General features: G+C 36.0%; 1 protein-coding gene across 4 annotated transcripts in view; it reads right to left on the bottom strand.

Moving 5' to 3' along the window:
• Window positions 1-22,140, bottom strand: part of ATF2 (activating transcription factor 2) — a 43,781-nt gene that overhangs the window by 13,232 nt on the left and 8,409 nt on the right. For 2 of the 4 annotated variants that reach the window (XM_079310356.1, XM_079310357.1), the window contains exons 3-11: window positions 21,390-21,464; window positions 20,702-20,771; window positions 18,221-18,317; window positions 16,561-16,679; window positions 15,193-15,321; window positions 10,381-10,559; window positions 9,951-10,065; window positions 9,686-9,772; window positions 834-983 (exon numbers count right to left, since the gene is read on the bottom strand). In XM_079310356.1, the coding sequence (XP_079166482.1) occupies window positions 834-983; window positions 9,686-9,772; window positions 9,951-10,065; window positions 10,381-10,559; window positions 15,193-15,321; window positions 16,561-16,679; window positions 18,221-18,317; window positions 20,702-20,749 (924 nt within the window). In that variant the 5' untranslated portion in view covers window positions 20,750-20,771; window positions 21,390-21,464. The remainder of the gene's footprint in view (window positions 1-833; window positions 984-9,685; window positions 9,773-9,950; window positions 10,066-10,380; window positions 10,560-15,192; window positions 15,322-16,560; window positions 16,680-18,220; window positions 18,318-20,701; window positions 20,772-21,389; window positions 21,465-22,140) is intronic. The other 2 variants (XM_079310358.1, XM_079310359.1) reach the window with 1 other exon arrangement.

The raw sequence follows: 22,140 nt of genomic DNA, 5'->3' as shown, positions 1-22,140 counted from the left end.
CATATTTGTTTTGATAAATTACTTGATTTCACTGGTCAGTGTAAAAATGTGAGGCTTTCACTGCAGATGTAAGTCCTGTCAGTTCTGGGCCAGGTAGCTTTTATAAAATTAATATTATGCTACAAATTCTGCAAATAACTCTTCAAGATTTTTAAAAGTACTTTGAAAACACATTGCAAGAGGTTTTCAGAAATAGAACAGCTGCAATCCTCCAGGATTCACCAGGAAGCATATTTTTACTCCAGCAGCAGGCCCACTTCCAGTCTCACTCAGAGGTTTTGCCTTTTACTCCCCTATTCTGATGTATCATCCCAAAAGGACAACAAATCACACCTGAGAGCCTGAGATGAGGAAGTACAATTAATGACACAGCTGAACTTACTGTGGCAGCCCAGAAAAGATCCTTCAAGCACATTAACATAAACATGACACTTAATGCAATAAAAAATTCTAAGCATGTTTATGATAATAAATTAAACATAAAACAGATGCAACAGAAACACAAAATAAAGGCACTTATTTTTTTCAAATATATATATTGAACAGCTGTAAAAATTTCAGCTACTACAGAATCTCTATCAATGAACTCCAGAAACCAGGACTTAGTTCTAAATTTGTACAAATAGACACTATCTGTTTTGAAATCAGCATATTGGACAATAGGTTTTAGAAGCATTTAAGAACATCTAAGACCTGCAAGCATTTTACTGCTATAGAGCTATTGACTGAAAGAACAGTCTGTTCACATCTATTTTACAACCCAGAGTATAGAAAAAATATATGTATTTGCAACATGAGAGGAGGAGGAGGAGGCACATGCCCAGTGCTCATACCGGAGTTTCAGTTGTTGAAGTTGCAGGCTGTTGTAGTGACTGTGGCCGTGGCTCCTCTGACTGACTCCTAACCAACCCACTTGCATGTCCCTTGGCAGTATCTCCATTTGTTACCTGAGGGTGCTGCTGGGTCAAGGCTGCTTTCAATCTCTGAAAGCAGAAAATAAAGAAGAAAAAGAAAAGAAATATTCTATCATGCTCACTTAAATGATTAATCATTTATAAAATCAGTTACTTCCACTCTGGAAACAGCAACTCCAACTCTTAAACAGCCGTTTCTTTTTACAGCTTTCAACAGTCACCTAGGCATACACCTAAAAATAGGGGGTCAATTTCTACCAGCATGACATTAGCAATGAGGTCTACATAAGATCCCAGAAAGGGAAGAAAGGTAAACCATGTGGAGAAGTAAACAGAAAGCCTCATCTGTAGTGAACTGTGCCAACAAACACGAGTGGAAGGCCATAAGCAGTTGCTGAATCTGGTAGTACCAGAAGAATAACAATGACATGAAGGAAAACAGGTAACAACCAGAAGAACATAAGCATCTTTCCATTTTAAAAATTCTGGTGTTCTCTAACTCTATTCATTTTTAAATACCTTGTTATGCCTCCACTAATTCATGGTCTTTACAAATACTCACCTCTGCAATCCTTTCTATGGGTAATTAGGTGCTCAGCTTCAACAACAGAAATTTAGGATAGCTGCAAGCATTAGGGCAGGATGACAAATTTTTTTTAAGATAATACATCCATAATTTTTGTATATGTACAGCACTCTGAAAGCCCTTAGGTAGTTAACATTTTAATTAAACTCAAGAATTGACCTGTACCTTCCTAATTCTCCTCAGAAAAACAAGCTTACAAAAAAATTTCAGTCCCTGTCTCCAGCAGGCCTAAGTGTTTTCTAACTAAGTAAAATTACTTAAAACCAAACTCTATGATCTACCTGCAAAAACTGCAAAATTGATGATTCCTCTCTCTCTTTAAATAATCAAGGTGCCTAAACTGTAAAATTTTCTACACAGCCACTACCTAACAAGTATTTAACACCAATCGGACAATAATCTTTCTATATGGTATTAATTAAGATTTTTTATAGTGCATTTTCATTATGACTTGAATTACTTTAGAAGTATTTCTTTTATCATAACTTGCTGTTAGGCAGAACATGATAGATTTTCACCAGTCCTAATCAAGAGAGTAGTGAAATTTAAAGGGTATGCTTTCTTTTATTTCAAGCTGTCATAGTAGGAGAGGTGAGTGAGCACTGAAGAGATTGCCCAGACAGGAAGGGAGGCTTCCCTCACTGGAGATAGTCAAGAACTCTGGATGCAATCCTGTGTCATGTGCTGGAGCAGAGGGGTTGGACATATGACCTCTGTGGCCCCTTCCAACTTGGCCCATGCTGTAATTCTGTGAAGAGTAGAGGACTCCTCCCCAGGCAGAGGAAGGAGCAGCAGAGATGTCTGAGGAACTGACCACAACCACCATTCCCCTCCCCTGTGCTGCTGAGGGGCAGCAGGTGGAGTTTAGCCCAGGAAGAAAGGGGGGAAGGTGTTTTTTAAGTTTTGGGTGCATTGTCCTACTCAGATGTGACTGGTAATAAAAGAAACTGATTTCCTGAAGATGAGTCTGTTTTGCCCATGATGGTAACTGATGTGTTTGCACTGGGACATGAAAACAAAGCTGGACTTTACTGTAATGCCAACATTTAAACATTATAGCCTGTAAATTCAAAAGTAATTTAAACTCCTTTTGAGAATTACATTGTTAAATGTAATGTACTATGAAAACAGGAATAGGAAATAATTTGATTTAATTTCATATTAAAAAGTTTAAAAGTTGAAATTAAAGTAGTTAGGATTAAATCATCCACAAATGCAGACATACTGTGAAAATCTGAGGAATATTTACTGATTTTCACAAGGAGATTTCCAGTTCATGTGTTTAGTAGGTTTCATATTTTAAAAGGTAATGCTGGAGTAAAATACTATACAGATGTTGTACTTCTTGTAAGTAGGGAAACATTTACCCCAAATTCAATGAGAATCTCATTTTTAACAATCAAGACTACAGAAACATATATTAGAATAAATGTATATAAGCATTTTTATGTGGGGAAACTTGATGACAACTGAGGTTTTTGATACTATGTGGTTATAGGCAAACTAAAACTGGTATTTTGAGATAGATTAATAGCTTTTAAAATCTTGATTAGCAAGGTTTTATCATTCGTGTATATCCTTGAAAACAAATCCTCACCACATCTGTCAAAATTTGGTAGGACTAGATCATTCCATCAAGAGCTCACAGAAACAAGATAATATACTCCAGAAACAATTTGTGAAAAACTCAGATCCATATTTCATATCTGCCACAAAAGCTCATCAGAGTAATAACCCTCCTTCTCCTGGGTGTTATCCTACCATCTGCTCCTCTATTACTTATCTTTATTTTGCAACTAATTAACAGCATAATCTTCTAAATTCAGCAAGTTAATTATCATTATTGTGGTCTTTGCAGCATCATCAGTCCTTATGAAGTCTTGTCTCTCCACCCCCAGAGAACATATGAAAATGAAGTAGGTTGTGAGAGGGTCTGTTTCTTGAGAGTAGGCTCATTAGGTGTTTGCTGATTAGCTCGGCATGCAGAGAGACAGGTCAGAAGAATTCTGCTGAACACAAGGTCCCATGCCGGGCTCCAGCACGTTAATGTTGGTTTCTGAACATTTGCCAGGCTGCCCTCTGTCACTTCTCAGTAGAAACCTCCTGCAAAAATCTACTGGTTGCCTACTGAGTCCAAGGTATTTCTCAAATTGTGACAAAAAGTTTTGCATGAGAAGGAGGAGACAGAGGGAAACATTCCATATTAAAGCAAATTTTGAAATTCTTCAGAAACTTCTGCAATCCATGCTGAAGAGTCTGAATGCTAAGTTTGTACCCACCACAAGCTGCATACTCAAAAAGGATGTTTTTCAGCTGCAACTCAAGGCTCATGCTTCATACACAGAAAGCATACAATTACAGATCTTCTCATAAGAACATCAGAAGCAATTGTACAGTTATTTAGAATCATGCATCCTTATCTTAGTCAGGAAGTTTTTTGGGGGTTTTGAGGTTTTTGTTTTTGTTTTTTTTTAAATATAGTTATTGCATCTACTTCTAAGCCTCTCTAAAATACCACAAAACTGACATACAAAGTGATTTTACTAAAGTATGTAAGTTTGTGTAAAGTATGCAGTTTCTTTAGCATACCAACAAACGTGGAATCATGTCAGAAAAACTGACAATTCATACTAAGTGTGCCACAGAAATCTGAAACTCATTTTTACTCCTATTGAATGTCATTCTTGGTATAAGATATAAGAGTATTTCCAAAATAACAGCAGTAAAGGACAAGCTTGTGTCTGAATAAAGTCTCTAGTAATTTTTTGCTTCAGTTCTACAAGAAGTAGAGAAAAAGGATCCAAGAACGTTCAAAGCTGTGAATGGACCAGCTCTGTCCACTACAATAATTCAATACTGAGGAAATAAAATTAAAAATGCAATCTGATTTCATTCAATTCTTCCACAGCACTGAAACACATAAAGCACTGTGTATGTTTCTGTGGTGAAGAAGACCCTAAGATTGTGCTTAATGCACTCTTTCACTTAATCTCAAGTGTTTCAGTTGAGAGCCTCTTGCTATAATGCCACCAATCATAAGGATTTGGGTCACTGCAGAGACAATTTTTAAATTTTTGGCTGTCGTTGCTTTTGTGTATTCCTTTTCTTATGCCTATCTTTTCCTCCCAGTTATTATCCCTGCAGCTGGTATACATTTTTGTATCTGCTATTTCACTCAGTGAACTTGTTCCCACATACAACTGTTCCTCTCTGGAATTCATACAACCATTTAATGTCAGGTAACTTGAGCAGTAACCAGAGAAAAGACCATTTCAGCAAAGAACAAACAGAGTTCTGGTGGTGACATCTCAGTAACTTGCTTCACATAAATAACCAAAACTGCCATGCTGATGGAGTTTGACACTTCAGACTGAAAACTTTATCAAACATAGAAATAAATACACAGTTCTGATTACTATGCATTAAACTTGGGCACCCTACTAAAAAAACCTTACAAATGCTGTAAGAGACCATTTGCAAAGGTAAAAAGTCTCCAAAAGCTGTCCATTGTGGGAAAAAATTCTCAGCAAGTACCTTAGTTCCTTTATCCTTAAAGGGTTTTGTGACTTTCTAGGACAGATGAAGATATGCCATAGGAAGGCATCCTACATCATTAGCAAAGACATCTCCTCCCAGTTATTTTAAGTTTTAGATTTTAGAAACGAAAATATCAATTTGTTTCACTAAAGGTCATTCGTGAACTTATAATTAAATACATTTCTTCTTTGTACAATTTGGCAGCTTGTAAGGAAACAACAGGTACTCATCAAAATAAAAATGTATTGTTCTCATGTTAATAAAAATACAGAAATGAAGTTATCTAAATTCATATTTAAATTTCAGAGCATTAGGAAACAAGCACTACAGTCTCTGACTTTTATCTAACTACTTCTCATGTTCACTTTAAAAAAAAGTCTACACAACAGTAGCCTTTTGTAAGCAAGTAAAAGTGAAATGAATGATTGCAATGAGGAATGAAATCAGAGCACAAAGTTCTTTTCTTACTATAAATCTCTAAAATGCATTAGCTCCATGAAATATGCAGAAAGAGCCTCTGCAAAGAAAAGCACAAAGCACAAAAGAAAGTACCTGGTTTGTGCCAGGTTTTAGATCTGAAGCTGCATCTTGTACACAGGACAGCTCTAGAAACAATGGAACAACCTGGTTCTACTTCACATTAAATTTACTACAACCAGTTCTTCAGGAATTTTACTCAGCCTCTGAAGTTATTAGAATCTATGTCAATTTAGAGTACCTTGAAACAGTATTTTGGTACTATAGTAAAAAATGCAGAACACCATAATAGTAAGTGCAGTCTTTCAATACAGGAGAGGTTCAACAACAGCTAAAACTAGATATGATAAAACCCTTCAGAGATACAAATAAACCATGCTAACTTTCTAAACTCTGCATCCCATACAGTACCAAACTTACTTAAATACCCAAGGAAGTTAGAGAATCTATTCCTGCATGGTTTTGTATTTGCTACATATTCTATTCTTACATTTTATAATGTAATACAAAAAAATCCACGAGATTGCAAGGTCCATCTATAAAGAACAAATACTTTCCTCAAATAGTAAGTAAGAAATAAAGCAACAGCCAAAAAAACTCCAAATATCTATACTCCTGGGAATGTTGTGAAAGGAACATCACAGCTTCACCCCTTCATCTGGCTTTTTTGGTCAAAATACACTAAGAATACTATGCTGACAGATTTCATAGGTTCATAGAATTGTTTAGGCTGTAAAAGACCTTTAAGATCAGGTCTGACCATTAACCCAGAACTGCCAAGTCCACCACTAAATCATGGCCCTAAGTGTCACATCTCCATGTCATTTAAACACCTCCAGGGATGGTGACTTTACCACTTCCCTGGGCAGCCTGTTCCAATATTTGACAACCCTTTCCAAGCAGAATTTTTTCCTAATATCCAATCTAAACCTCCCCTGGTACAACCTGAGGCTGTTTTCTCTCATTCTATCAGTTGCTATATAGAAGAGCCCAAGTCCCATCTGGCTACACCTTCCTTTCAGGGAGCTGTAGAGAGCAAGGAGCTCTCCCCTGAGCTGCTTTTTGTCCCGTCTGCCTGTCATGGATCCATGCTGGCTGGTCCTGGTTGTTCTGTGAGTGCTAATCAAGATCATTTGATGACCTTCCTCAGCACAGAGGTCAAGCTGACAGGCCTGCAGTTCCCTGGATTCTCCTTCCAGCCCCTCCTAAAGATGAGTATCACATTTACTGACCTCCAGTCACAAGACCTCCCCAGTTAGCCAGGGGTGCTGATAAATGATTTGAAGTGGCTTTGCTCTTCCCTAGCTTCCTCAGTACCCTTGGGATCCCATCCAGCCCCATAACCTTCTGTGTGTCTCAGTGCTGTAGCAGGTTGGATTACAGAGGCTTTGCTCTTCTCCACATGCCTGTCTTCCAGCTCAAGGGGCTGAGTACCCAGAGAGGAACTAGTCTTACTACTGAAGACTGAAGTAAAAAAAAGCCATTAAGCACTTCTGCTTTTCCTCACCCTTTGTCACTATGCTTCCCCCCACATCCAATAAAGGATGGAGAGTCTCCTTAGACCTCCTTTCGTTGCTGATGCACCTATATAAATATATTCAGTTGTCTTTCATAGCAGCAACCAGATGAAGTTTTAGCTGGGTTTTGGGCCTGTATAACTTCATAACGTCCATGCAGTCCTCCTGAGTTGCCTGCCCCTCCTCCACAGGTCACACACTTCCCTACTTCTCCTGTGCTCCAGCCAAGGCTCTCTGTTCAGCCAGGCCAACCTTCACTGCTGGCTCATCTTTCAGCACATGGAGAGAGCCTGCTCCTGCACCTTTAAGATTTGCTTCTTAAAGGATGTCCTGGACTCCTCTGCCCTTCAGAACTGCCTCCCAACATGAAGAAGAAACAAATTGCAGCATAGCATGCAAGAAACATCAATGTTATATATGTTATGTTAATACATGAAACATACACTGTTTGTGTATTAAATTTAGTATAAGAGCTTATATGTCAACATTAAATGTGAACTATGAACAAAACGAAAAGCAAGCTGTAAAACTAAATATTGTCTCCTGTTGGCTTAACCAGGAACACAAGTGAAAAATAAACCTGGTTAGCAGACCTTCACAGAATTTAGTATGCAGCAAGCAAAATTATTTTTAAGAGAGACATGAAAAGAAAGGGTTTGGTAAAACAAAGATTTAAATTAAAAAAATTAAATTGAACTTTGCAGTTAATAAACCATCACGTATCTGCCATTGCATCCCATGGCACAGTGAATTAGTCTTACTCTTGGAGGCTTTTCTACATAAACATTAAGTTTCTCATTAAATTGCTTTTACTTTCAGAGGGATAAGAAATTAGGTTTTTTATTTTTGTGAATAGGCACTATATAAAAATAAATGAGCATAAAAAATATACATAATTCTGATATTCTTGTATTCTGCTCATGCTTCATATTAAGCAACAAGGAAAGGAAATATTGCAAATGCCCTTTTTACAGTCTCACTTAAAAAAAGACAAGCAATCAGTGAAGTGCATATATTAGTTAAATTGTAATGAGGAGGCTAATGAGACTGTTAAAATTTAAGTCTAATGATCTTTGTTTTCCTTTGCATTTGAGTTATTGCTTCTTCCAATGTGAGATTAAAGTCTTCACCACAAGTATTTCCTTTCTGCCTTTAAAACATTCTAAGAGTAAATCACTCAGTAATATGCTTAAAATCCAAATTTCGTGACCATCCAAAATTTTTTTTGGAACCACTTCCTCCTGGATTCCAAACAGAACTAAGAGTGTGAGTCTCCTGACTATAAAACATGCTCAGCTTCTAAGAAAACAGTACTTGTTTTCACTTTTTTACATTCTTCTCTCCTGGATTTAAGGTAAATTAATTTTGTAAGAGCTGGTTACATTTAAGCATTTTCTGAGGTATTAAAGACTCATTTTCCCTTCCTAAGGGGGCAAGGATGCACAGAAACAGACCTTCTTCCCTTATGTCCTCCTCTACACTATTTCAAAAGTCATTGTGCTCAACAGAGCAGGGAAATGAAGGAAGATGTGAGAGCATTAGGCAGAGTCAGTGCCCCTCTCCACAGCAGTTTCAGTATTTGCTGAATGTGGTACAGGTGTGCTCACTCTACTGGAATCCCTTACCTCCAGAAAAACCACACTCACTCTTTTTCATACTGTGGCTTGAGAAGAGAAAACAGGGAAGGAAAGGTTTAGATCAAGAGAAATGAGATCTCTAAAAATGTTAAGGGCATCCTCCAACTTACTAATATCAATGCAGAAAAATATATTTGATCTAGCAGGTGTTACTGATTTATCTTTTAGCACAAAGTAAGAGCTGAAGGAAGAGGAACACTATTTCATAGGATAGATACTGTTTATGGAGGCATTTTGTAAATATATACATGGGTTAATTATTGTTTAATAATAGATTTTCAACTGCTTTAGAACACTTGGAACAAACAAGACAGGAAAAAAAAAAGAAACAACTGCCTAATGCTGCATAAAATATTTCAATAAATTAATTAATTCAAACTACCACCATAAATGGTGACCAATATTAAATAAAAAGAATAGCCCCCCCATCAAACAAAATCCAGGACAATTTTTTGCTTGTTTTAGACATTTTCCAAATAATCTTCAACTCCCCCCAAAAACACCCAACACAACAGAAACAATCTTCATACAGAGTAATTTGTTAACTGCATAAGTACTACACATCTAATTGCAAAACTTGCCAAATGGACTATATTAAGTAGAGATTCCAAAAACATTTTTAAAAAAAAGTATTTTCCTTAATTTTTTAAGAAATATCATTCTTTTGGGAGGAAACATTCTGCTTCTCTGAAGGAAATGTTAACATGCTACTAATCTTGTCTTTCTCCCAGCTAGCATTTCTGATCCTCTGATACAAGAAGGAAGCAGTTTAGTTAGAATTTAATTTATTTAAAAGAATGACTAAAAATAAGATCAAAAAATAAGAACGGAACTAACATAGGCTGGAATTGGAAAGAACTGTAAAATAAATACAGCTGATATTTTTCTATTTTTATTAAATTCATACTTGCAGAATTTAGACTAATAAAAGAAAACTAAAGCTGTTTGAAAAAGCAATAGAATTTAATTAATTTCTCAAGTTATTCTTCTTGAGGAATAATGGAGTTTTTCACTTACCAATTTAGCCTCAGACTGCACTGGCTGTGGGGAGGAAGGCCCTGGGATTCCTGGGATACTAGGCACCATGGTGACAGGTCTAACAAGCTGACCAGATAAAGTATAAAAATGAAGAAAACCTGAGTATGTTATCATAATAGAGAGCATTTGACAGCACTACCCTCTGAAGCCAAAACAGCTATCAAGGTGCTTAAAACTAAGTTCTATGCTGCACTTATGCAAATCTGCTCCACTTTCAAATTAATATAGCATCATGCTTACTTACTGGAACTGCAGCAGGGACATGCACATTAGAATTTGTGATAGATGCAGGAATAGCAACAGGCATGGTTTGTCCATTAGGAAGATGTAACAGCAGAGGAAAAGGACCTGGAACTGGACTGAAAAAGGAATGAACTATATAAAAGAAAACTTATCCAGAAAGAGAACAAGTTTACACATTATTTTATATTGGTTTGTTTCTTTACGGGTGTCATGTAATATTTATTTGGAGATCAAAAAATGAACTTAGTGATGTGGAGAACATGGCATTATATCTCACATGTAGTGAAAGTCCAATGTTTCATGTATAATAAAGCACCACATTACACCAAAGCATCTCAAATTCATATATTAACTGCAGAAACAGTAACTGAAAGTAAGTCAGATTTTCAAATTCTGCAAAAAAAAGTTTTACTAAGATTTATGTAACTTACACTATTGGTCTGTTAGATGATGGAGCTTGGGTGATAACAGTACTAGAAGTTGGTGAGGGTATTGCCTGCTGAATAATAACACTTGAGTCAGAACTTGTAAGCAGTACATTAGGAACCTGTAGCGAAGCTGGACGAACTATTGTTGATGTAGGCTGTGCAGTCTGCTGCAGTGACACTTCCTGAGGAAACATAAAGCTTCATCAGTTTGGAAAATACAATTACAGACCACTAATTCCAACTGTTAAATGAATGCAGTTTGATGGAACAAATCAGAATTTCTGTAACATTATGCAAATAAAATCAGCTATACAATTAAAAAACTGAAAAAAAAAAAAACCCTCTGGATTAATCATTTAAACCACCAAAGTAAAATTGTTTCAACAACAGTGATTTTAGTTTTATGACAAACCTGGCTAAATTTATGCTAAGGCTACTATTACTTCTAATTCAGTTTTGATCAGATTTTAATTTTTTTTCCCAAGAGACCCATGGTACTACCAGCACCATCATGTTTACCCACATTCCGAATTAGGAAAATGTTTTATGGTGTCCTTATGTACATTGCAGTTTCAGTCCATTGTTCTGGATTTAAACAAGAGAAACAAGATATTTATTGTTCAGTAAAAACAACAAAAACAAATTTTTTTGAGCCTTCAGCTCTCTAACTAGAGTGATAAAAGTACTTGGAATGTTATAATTCAGAGCTCTGCAAAATATATGCACATCCAGATGCAGAAAAAGATTATTTGAGCATAGAAATTAAACTTTCCTAGGTGCAAATAAAGAGTAGACAAAAATCCCTACAGCTCTTAGCTTAGCAATCAGGTAAAGCACATTATCAACTGAACACTGTACCTGCATTTGTTGTTTCTGAAAACCCAAAAAGGCCTTACTGTAACCAATGCTTTCCTTCTCAGGAAAACCTTGATATTGCCAGATTTCAAATTTGCCTTCAGACAGGCTTTTTTCCAAGTTATTCTTTTGACAATGGCTACTGCAACCAATGACACACAAAATCACATTCTTAAGACCAGCAAACTTCAGTTGCTCTACTGGAAACCTTTAATTCAAAGAGAATATCTCAATACCTGTGTGATACAGACTGCACTGATTAGTATTTCCTTTGAAGGAAGTCTGAGTTTTGAAAATTCATACAAAAAGCTTTAAGTAGTAAAATCTGAGCTGTCTTAGCAGATTGTTTGTCTTTTTATATATTAAAGAGTGTGAGATCCTCTGAGCAATTCATGGAACTGCAAGCTTGCTGGCAAACTGTGGGCTTTGCAAAAGAAAATACTTTAGATGATGGAAATTTCTCCCTCCAAAAGCTCAGAGGTTAGATTTGCCATCAGGGTTCACTAGAGTTCATTCACACTTTTTCCCAAAGGATCTAGAAGACTGTTTACAGCAAATGAGAATTTTTGGAGACTAACAGTGAGCTGTGTTGAGGAAAGCAAAATTGTTTTATTATCAATTTGGGGTATAATATCTGAATACTGCACTCAGCACTACAGATGAGCATTCAGTAAAAAGAAGACAACCAGTACAGAATTGTGGAAAGAGAAAGACAAAGCCCAATCGCATTGTTAGGACAGGATGAAACACTTCTTTGTAAATAAGGAATCTGGTATAACATCTTACAGATCTTATTCAAGTCACAGGGAAAACAAGTAAGACTGAACTGCTTAACTGTTGGAAATTCAGAGTTCAGAACACCAGCTGAATCTGTATGCTAGTACAAACAAGCTGCACAATTCAGGTAACATGCAAAATCATGGTGGTTGTTACACGTGAAAAAAGACTACGAGACTATATGTACACTTGATAAAGAATGGATCCTTGGAAGGGCTTTCACAGAATCACAGATTGCTTGGAGATGGAAGTTACCTTTAGAGACCATTCCAGTCCATCCCTTCTGCCAGCTAGGAACATTTTTCATGAGATCAGGTTCCTCAGAGTCCCAGCCAGCCTGACTCTGAGCGCTTTCTGACCTCTGTCTAGAAGTCACTGCTGTGTCAGTACCACCTCCTACCTCTGGGCAAGCAGCTGGGATTGGTCTCCCAACTGCTGCTGCAGGTAACTATATACAAGTGATGGCATTCTGTGAATATTTCTTTGCTGTTCACAACAGGAGCTCAATAAATGCATGTTCTAATAAATACTGACTGTAAAACTGGGTTTCTCCCTGGCTTGAACACCTATCAGGAAAAGGACAATCTGAAATTTTTAGATACAATGTTCTATGGTAAACCAGACTTCAGCAATAATCAAAGATTAACATAGAAAATTCTGAAATAAATCAGTAAAATTCTGAAAATGGAAACCTTACACACAATTATTTGTGTGTTATTGAAGATGGCACTTATGCTTTGTTTATAAGATCAGAAACAATCTTCAGCCATTAAAAAAGAACATGTTTCTTCACGAGTGTGTTTATACAGCTGAAAAAGTATTTAACTTCCTCTTAGCACTAACTTGCTCTTTGCTACACTGAAAAATGCATGCAGGTGCCTGTTACAGCAACAACGTGGCAAAAACATAAGCTGCAGATTTAAGAACTTTGATATTTTATAAGCATATAAAAACAAAACCATAGGCCCAACAGACTGATGGAAGATTCTAATTGATCACTAATGCAAGTATAAATTTTGTCTGGAATAAAATACATTGTAAATATATTCAGCTAAATAACAAGAAAAAAAAAAGTTGAATTTGCAGTCATAAGATTAAACAGAAGTGACCTTACCTTTACCCACCTTTCATTACAGGATAGAAGTTTAAGCCCACCCAAAGGTACTAGACTTATTAAAAGGACTTCTCCAACTCCTATAATTCCTATTCTTGAAACTAAAACCCAGTGAATGAGAAATTACAGAACAGGATAGTTACTTTAAGTGTTCTCAGATGTGCACATTTGCAAGTATCTTCTACCTAAAAGCAAATTTAATTCAGTAACTTTCCAGTGCTATCAAAAATGCAGAGAATTCTTTATACAGAAATGCAGAGGGCCAGAACGAATGCTGTATTTGATTATCATTGTAAGAAAACAACTGGTTTTAAAGTAATTAAATTAGGCAATTAGCTACTTGGCAACAACTAAGCAACTTAAAACTCTGTTGAGGGCTGCCCTTTTAAAGTACTCTGAAAGCTCTTATTATTACTTTAGGGTTTAAATACTTTATACACTTCCAATGATATCTCAGTCTGTTCAAAGCAAAGTATTGACTCTTACTGAGCCCTAAACAGAACTTGTGCAACTCTCAGAAAACTAGGAAAATATGTAAGCATACTTTAAGACTCTCCAAGGAATTATTTAGACAACTGCCTTGCACATGCATTAATAGACTGTAACCATTTAAAGGCTACTGAAATACATGCAGCCAACAAAGTGGTTACAGTGGCACGTGTACTTTAAAACCAGCTATGCACTGAAAAAATCCCTTCTCTCCTTCAATACATCTGCAGGAGAACACAAAAATTTAACTGAGCAACACTCTGCTCACATTTGTCTACATCAGCAGGTCACGTTGAGCTGTGCACCTCAAGTAGCACCCTCAGCCTGTCTCTACAATCAGCCATGTGAATGGCACTGAGCAGCAGCACTGCCACAGTGACACACCAGAACTGCACTGTCACTGAGACAAGTTTATAAATACTGCCAAGCATTGAGATAGAATTTTCACTTGTAATGATGCTAATGAGATACTGAACCACTATTATATGAAGACAGCAATATTATCTTCTGCCAAATTTAAGATTACTTGGAATAGGTATTTGCAGCAAAAAAATAAACTAACCTCTGAAATAAAGAAGACTGAGGATCTGGACTATGATTCACTTAATCTAGGTAGCTCTTCACATACATTCTTTTTAAATGCTTTTACTATTTTTGAGACTACATGATAGCCTTGATTACTCACAATGACTCATCCTTGCTAACTAATGAAACTCAGAAAATCTTAATAAGGACAAATCTTAAAACTCTTCAACTGCTGTCACACACTTAAGGACGTTCTCACATTAGTTCCTCTATCAATAGAGGACAGAGTTGAAATCAGAGAGGCTCAGACTGGATCCAAACAAAAACATTCTGTCCACAGGAATAGCCTGGTAGTAGAGCAGGTGGAACTGAGGCTCTGCAGCCTCTCCCACAGATGTTTATAGACCAGACTGTGTAAAGTTGCTGAGTACCTTGGTCTGATCCCAGAAGTAATCCCTGCTTTGAGCAGAAAAGCTGGATCAGGAAATCAGCAGTCCCTTCCCACTCAAATTACCTGTGACCCTAAAAAGTCTTGCAGATTTTGGGAGTAAGGCACCTAAGCCCCTCATGCACAGACTGCCCACTGAAGATCCACATAAAGATTGACTAGAGCAATCTCTGTACTTTATTATGGTCTACTCCTAATGTTTGTATTTATTGAAGACTAGAAATAATTAATTCACTGATTTGCTTCATTTTCTGTACTCCAAGAGAACTCCACATGATGAAAACACTGCAAGTCACACACTGAAGTGATTATTACTAATCATGATGCATAAACAAGCATAAAGAGCCCTTTTAGTCATTTCTGAGATAGCACAAATCTTAAATCTTATTTCTTTTCTGGCTTTACTGGATGGCCAGCTTTACTGGAAGCAAAGAAATTATACTAACTGAAGAACTGAACAAGTTACCTATATATCCACCAAAATGTGGCAAACTAAAACTCTCCTCCTTTCAACTAGCTAAGTAGCATGGCTATCAGCACATACAATAAATTTACAGATCAACAGTTGAAAAATAAATTCCAAGAAGAGAAAAATAAAGGTTCTGACCTTTTCATCATTGGTAGTAGACTCTGGATGAGGTAAAGGACTATCTTGATGAGTTGTCTCTACAACTGAAGGTTCTTCAATTTTATTTCTTATAATTGGTGTTGCAAGAGGAGACAGATCTAGAGGCATCTATCAGAAACAATGTAAAACAAAATTAGTCAATGTTTAAAAAATTAAGCCAAGCAAGAAAATACAACTAACTGAAGAAAAAGAGCAGCCCATTACAAGACAGAGGTCCTGATGTTTGAAAGATCTTGGATGCACATGCATTACCAGTAAAGGCTTTTTTACCAGCACCTATATGAACACCAATCTTCAGTAACACAAATTTCTTTCAACACCAATGTCAGACTAAATATTTTCTTCCTGAGAATTAAAAACATTCCTAAAGTTTTCCATTTCCCAGGTTCCTAAGAAAATTATAGCTGTGGAAGGACTGTGTTATAGTTAAAAAAATCACAGCTAAATTAAGGTATTATCCATCCTACTTACAAGTACCTCTCAAAACTTTTACTGAAATAAAGAAAATTAAGCCTCTGATCATGCAAAACCTATATAAATGAGTATAAAACCATTTGTAATCACTACCTATAGAAGTCAACCAGATAATCAACTAAAGACAAAATTATTCAAAGGGGACATTGAACAAAATTTTTTACTTGCACAAGTATTTAAATGTTTTGGCTCCTAACCAGTTATGACTGGGAAGCACTGAAAAAAATAACAAGAGTAACACTTAAATGTATGGCAAGTTCCTCACAAAAACATGAAGTTGCTAAGCAGATATGGTTCAAGTTTTTTATATTTCAATCTATACATTAATAAGCAGATCTTTATTTTATAATTAATAATTTCTAGGCAAAAGTGATTTAAACACTTAATCAATATAATCATAACCAAATTACTGACACTCCCTTAAATTTAGACAGTACTTAATTCTCATTATCATTATGACTGATTCTTAGTGACATTAGTATTTCAAAAATAATCAAAATGATCAGCATTCACATACTATTGTTTTCACACGGGTTTTTTTCTCTTTGCTAAAGAATCTTAACTTTTCAGACTTCTTTGCTTATTCAGGACCTAAGGAAATTTCTATGAAAACTAGTGGTTAACTTCAACAGATACAGGACAATGTGTCCCATTATCAGTGCTAACTATGCAAAACTAATCAGGAAAACTAACCAGAAGAGTAATGACAGATTTGTATTCTCTACATACAACACATATAAGTAGCTAACATGATTATTTGTACAGTTTAGAAGGCAATGTACAATATATAACAGAAGGCAAAGTTTGCTTTTTTAAGGGGATTTCTGATATAAAAGGTAGAAGCTCTGAGGAAAAAAAATCTTTTGAACATACTTTTTTAATGTCATCTTCAGAAGCCTTTTTAAACTCATTTTCAAAAGGACTTGCTAATTCATTGAATAAGCCCACTTCTTCACAGTTCTTCAAGAATCGAGTTGGTGTTGGTGTCTGATCTGAAAAGAAGTGCATAAAACCCCCATCATTTTATTTTTACAATACCATTAACAAACCTACTTGTAAATAACTTTCAGAATACAAACAAACAGAAGAGAGGAGGAGGTGGCAGGGAGCCCTCGGGCTGGGTGCTGCCCTGTGGGGAGGAGCTGGCACCAAACTCCACCTGCTGGAGACAAGCACCCGGAGCCAGCAAACCACCGAGCCCCTGACAATCCTGGCAGGGAACCACAGGCAGACATTCTCCAGTGCACAGCAGAACACTTCCATGAGCAAGGAGAATCTATTTTCAAATAAAGATACGGACTACATGAAGGCTTTTAATTAGAAAACAAATGAGGAAAGTGCACAGATCAAAGCCAGTTTGCTTCTGTCTTTTCCTAATTTGACAACAGTAGTGAATACTTCCAAGTGCATGGAACTTCCAAAGCAAAGTGAGACTCTGTGCACAAGATCTTATAGACTCCTATGATGCCTCTGTATCAAGCTGCAATCATAAGACGTCTGGCACCAGGGTGACTACTCCATGAAGAACTTTCAAAAATATCTTTATGCAAAATTCCTGTTAGTATATAAATTTGCCTTATTTCACTGTTATTATCAGGTGAAAATTAACCACACATGCCATGAAGTTACTTGCATTTAAGATATTGTGAAGTGGTATGATTGTGTGGACTTTTAAGCTTGCTGTCGACAACAGCTCCTACACTGGAATGTGGCTGCACAGAGACACTCTCATGGTTTCAATTTTAAATATCTGATTATTTGAAAGGTCTCTTTTCTTGTGGTGTAATTTACAAGGAGCATATTTAGAATTTTAATGAACCCAGAATATGTCTGAAAGTCTTTCTGAAATTCATTTACACTGCTCCACCACTGAAAAAAAGCCAGACTGACTGTAACTTCCTCATACTTAGAAGATGCTATCTTCATTCAAAAACTCTCAAATTTATAATGCAATCAATCACCCATTGGTGATTACTTCTGTTCCTGGACAAAAGTTGTAATTTCTAAGGGTATAACATGAATTCAGAGGTGGGAAAATAGTATTTTGAATTTAAGCCAAAATGAAAACAAAGGATTTGATCTTTCTTCTACTATCCCATCAGAAGAATAATCACTGATTCATTCTTCTAATATCACCATGATATGTAACAGATGCCACATATTTTAAAAATTAAAAAATAAGTACTATCAATGAATTCAAACTGAAATAGTTTAATTTAGTTACAGATCTTCTTCAGCATAACCTTTATTAGCTTGTATAACTTAATCAATTATTTATGTATTTATAATTTTAAAGTATTTGGATTATGTGTCAGATACAAATAAAAGTAACTTATGGAGAATAATAGTGGCTTCAAATTCTGACATGAATTATGTAAGAAGAAATGCCTAAGCACACACAGCAGACCAGTATAGAGGAGAAAATGTATCACATTCTCTTAATGCAAATCTATGCATTATGCACATGAAATGCATAAAGCATGTGCCCATTGCAGCAGAAGAGTGAACAAACTTCACAGAAGTATACACTTACCAGCCACAATGACACTATCATTACGAGCTGGGCCAAATTTCAGTGTCATCTCATGTTTATGTTTATGGACAGCCAAATGATCCTCATTGGTAAAACGCTGCAGCACAAAGTTTTAAAAAACACTTGTAAGTGGGAGTGTGAAGACAACAAATGCCATTCCACAGAAAACAATTTTTACATAAAACTACCATTACATTACATGTAAAAAGGCAACCCTTTAAGGTAGATATATCTTGTCTCTTGATCAACAGTACCAAGCAGAAATATTATAAAACTCAAATTATATTTATAATAACTAAATATACCAGAGAAATTTCAGTGTAAGTACCTGCATTCATAAAAAGTCCAAGATAACATCCTAGAATGCTGCAGCCTCCACTAACCACAAGCAAACAGCCCTTTGCTGTATTAATGGATCTTGACAACATCTAGTAATTGATCACCACTACTTGATTACTGCATTGTGTGCATTACCACATTAATGAGAATTGATCTGTAATCACAAACTTCACTGCATTTAACAGCATAAAGATAAAATATACTGTAGCTCCTGCCCCAGACCATTTACTACATAAAACTAGGGCCAGGTAGAATGGGCAACACTGGCAGAACAATGGCAGACAGCTGAAATGCTGTGAATGAACTAAACCTACTGGCATTTTATAAACTCCTCAAGTTTGCTTGTTTCATGCATACTTTCCCCAAAATTTCAGGTATATGCTATAAAAGCTGACAAACTAAGTGCTGTAGAAGAGATATTCCTACTTCCACTATTTGTTTATTTTCACCAATTTGCTATGCATCTGTAATTGTGGGTGAAGTTGGCGTTTCAATTGACATAATCAAAGAAAATGTTTCCCAAGATGCAGCTTTCCTAAAAAGAACACATTTTACACAAAACACTGAAATTCTTAATTTTCTTTGTGAACATTTGAGCCCCAGATTATGTTTCTGGTTATGCCTCACTAATTTAAGTTACTCTACATATATCTTATAACAGATCCAAGCCAAAAATCACCTCTCAGGAACTACACATAAACAGAATTGACCTCAGAGTACAGTAATTCAGAACGTTTCCATAAGAAAAACATGTGCATGTGGAACTGTGAGGGAAATTAAAAATGCAGGATCACTGTAAGACAGGGTGAAACAGGCAAGGGATTTCTTTTTTCCTTAGAATTCTAATGCCCAGAGTTGAAAATGCCCAGCTCTCCATAACTCCCATGCCTTATCTCTGCACACAGCATAAGCCAGAAATTTCTGCTTTCTATCACACTAAGAGACTTAAATGTATCTTTCTGTCCTCACTAAGTGGAGGAGCAGCTCTTCAGAGGGAAGAGGATGTCCAGAGCCTGACTCCCTCTCTCTGTTCCACAAAGCTGGCATCTGGGGAAGCCTTGCCCATTTGCTGGGACATGAACATCTCTCTTCACCTTCCCTGGAACCATGGGCTGCTGTAGACCCATGATGTGTTTTCTGTGAGATTTAGTTACCAAAACTTCTGACAGTCTACACTGCAATGAGATTCAAACAGGATGGGGACAAACACTGCTTAGGAGAAAGTAGTCCTCTTTTACTCTTCTTGTCTCTGAACATACTAGATATCTTAGAAACAAGAAATCAGTCCTCTTCTGCTTTAAATACAGAAGATTACATTAATATAACATTAATGCTGTCATTCATCATAAAAACTAAGTTTTCAGAATAAAAATTAGAGTATTTTGAATTAAAAAAACCTAATAAAACAAAAATCACAAATATAAAGAAAAATATCTTGTTTAAGAAATCTATTCTATATAAAGGCAGCAGCCATTATATTATGAAAAAATCACATTATGAAATTAATTTTACACAAAGGATGCAGGGATGTCTATCTCATGCAGCAGATAATGCAAATGCACTTATTTTCAGGTTGCTAAATACAAGTGTTAAGACAGCTTCCTTTTAAGCAACCATCTCCTAAAACACTCCACAATATTTTTATCTTTTTGCTCACGTTCACCTATATATACACTAATGCTTTTTACTAGAATACATTAAAACTGCTATAGGAGTTGAAATATGTTTTGTAGCATGCATATTGTTATAGTCTTCCTATACACAATAATATACATAAAATATCTGCATCACCATTAAATATCTGCAATCACCACAGCTATGAAGACTAGTGACAAACAACCTTCACAATGAGCACCCCACCAACACTGAAATATTCTAGAAAATGCAGGTCACCTGATACAAATTAGGTTGTTTCTTGATTATTTTTCTAATGAAAGGAAGCAAAACAGAGGTAACAAATGGAATTATTTTAAGCACAGAAAGGATAATTTGCTTTTTCTTCTATGGATAGCATTTTGGATAAACACATACCACACTACAAATTCTAGCTTTTCAGCAAAACATAAGTACTTTGTAGCAATATACGTTTCACTGTTTTACTTTTATTTGAACAATGCCAATAGCCTCAGTTCAGACCATTACCTGGCCACATCCAGGGGCAGTACATAAAAAGGGTTTGTCATCACTCATATTCCACAGGTCGTTGTGCTACCTGTATTAAAATTAGAATGGAACAAATTTTACAAATAATGGAAAAAAATATCAATATATCAACATCCACAGGCTATTTTAATATCTTATGGACAAGAATTTCTGCCTTCTGACTACAGTAGTATTCTAAACACCCATGATTCAAATGGAGTATGGATTTCAAGCTCTGTCAGGAAGGTACCCAAAAGCCACCACAGCAGTTTCTGAACATACACCTCAATCAGAAATCCACATGTTCACATGTAACATGACTAATTGCATAAGGGATCTGAAAACACAGTAAGAACAACTTGCCACTGAAATCAAACACATTGTAACAATGATCCAATTCTCACAGTTAAAAAGAGATCAAAGCATCAGACAATACCATGCAGTCAAGGTTCTGCTGCCAACAGGGGAGGAAGCCTTTTCACAATCTTTATTTAAAGCTCATCATTAGAGATAAGTTGGCACACAGTTCTTTGTGTAAACTCTGAACAAATTTAATTACAAAAACATGTACTTTAGTAATATTTCAGCTACTAAATTACTGACAGGCTACAATACTTCAGAAAGCAGTAAGATATTAATGATAGTTGATGCAGTTTTGCATACTCACCCCACCTATTAATACACATACCTGGCAGATTTCACATATAAACCTGTTTCATAGGGCAAACTATCATATCCTCCTTTTCATGGCAATGAACTGTAACTAAAAGAAGATATTAATTACTATGCATGCTAAAATTATAGTGATGAATGATTTTGTAAGATAAATGATAACATGTCCACTATTCACCCATGAAACTAACAGTTTTTCAAAGAAATGGTTTACTTTAATGCATCCTCTAATTAGTTGTGGCATCTGTGGCTTTACTCTGGAGGAATTACACTTGTCTTTCAATGAGTATTTGTATGGGGAATTAAGAGTGTTAGCTCTGAACACTATTTAAATTGATGAAGCAAATAAAGATGAATAAAAATGTTTCTATGATTAAAGATCATAGGCAGAATAAATCCATTTTTCCCTAGTGTGCTGGTCATGTAGAGTTGCAAAGATTCCCAAACTGTTTAGCCATCCTAATAATGCACACTTCTGGTACACATGTGGGCACTAGACACATGACATATCAAGTAAGCATAAGCAAATAATTTCAGACTTATTAGCTCTGCAGAGAACACAGTATCTGATCCTTCTGGATGTACCTGTACAGTAAAAACATACTGTGTATGGACTTTTTTGGATATTCCTTCAAAGAGGAGGAGATCCCAGTGTCCTCAGTAATGTACACCCAACACCAAAGCAAGAAAAACATGGCATGCAGGAGATTCTAAACTCTCACTTCTAAATATATATGTTTCAAGGAATGAGGATACTGAGCTGAGAT

Source organism: Erithacus rubecula (assembly GCF_903797595.1).
Source record: "Erithacus rubecula genome assembly, chromosome: 8".
In the NCBI taxonomy this organism is placed as follows: domain Eukaryota; kingdom Metazoa; phylum Chordata; class Aves; order Passeriformes; family Muscicapidae; genus Erithacus; species Erithacus rubecula.
Note: the sequence above shows the minus strand (reverse complement) of the source record. Positions and strands in the feature narration are given on the sequence as shown.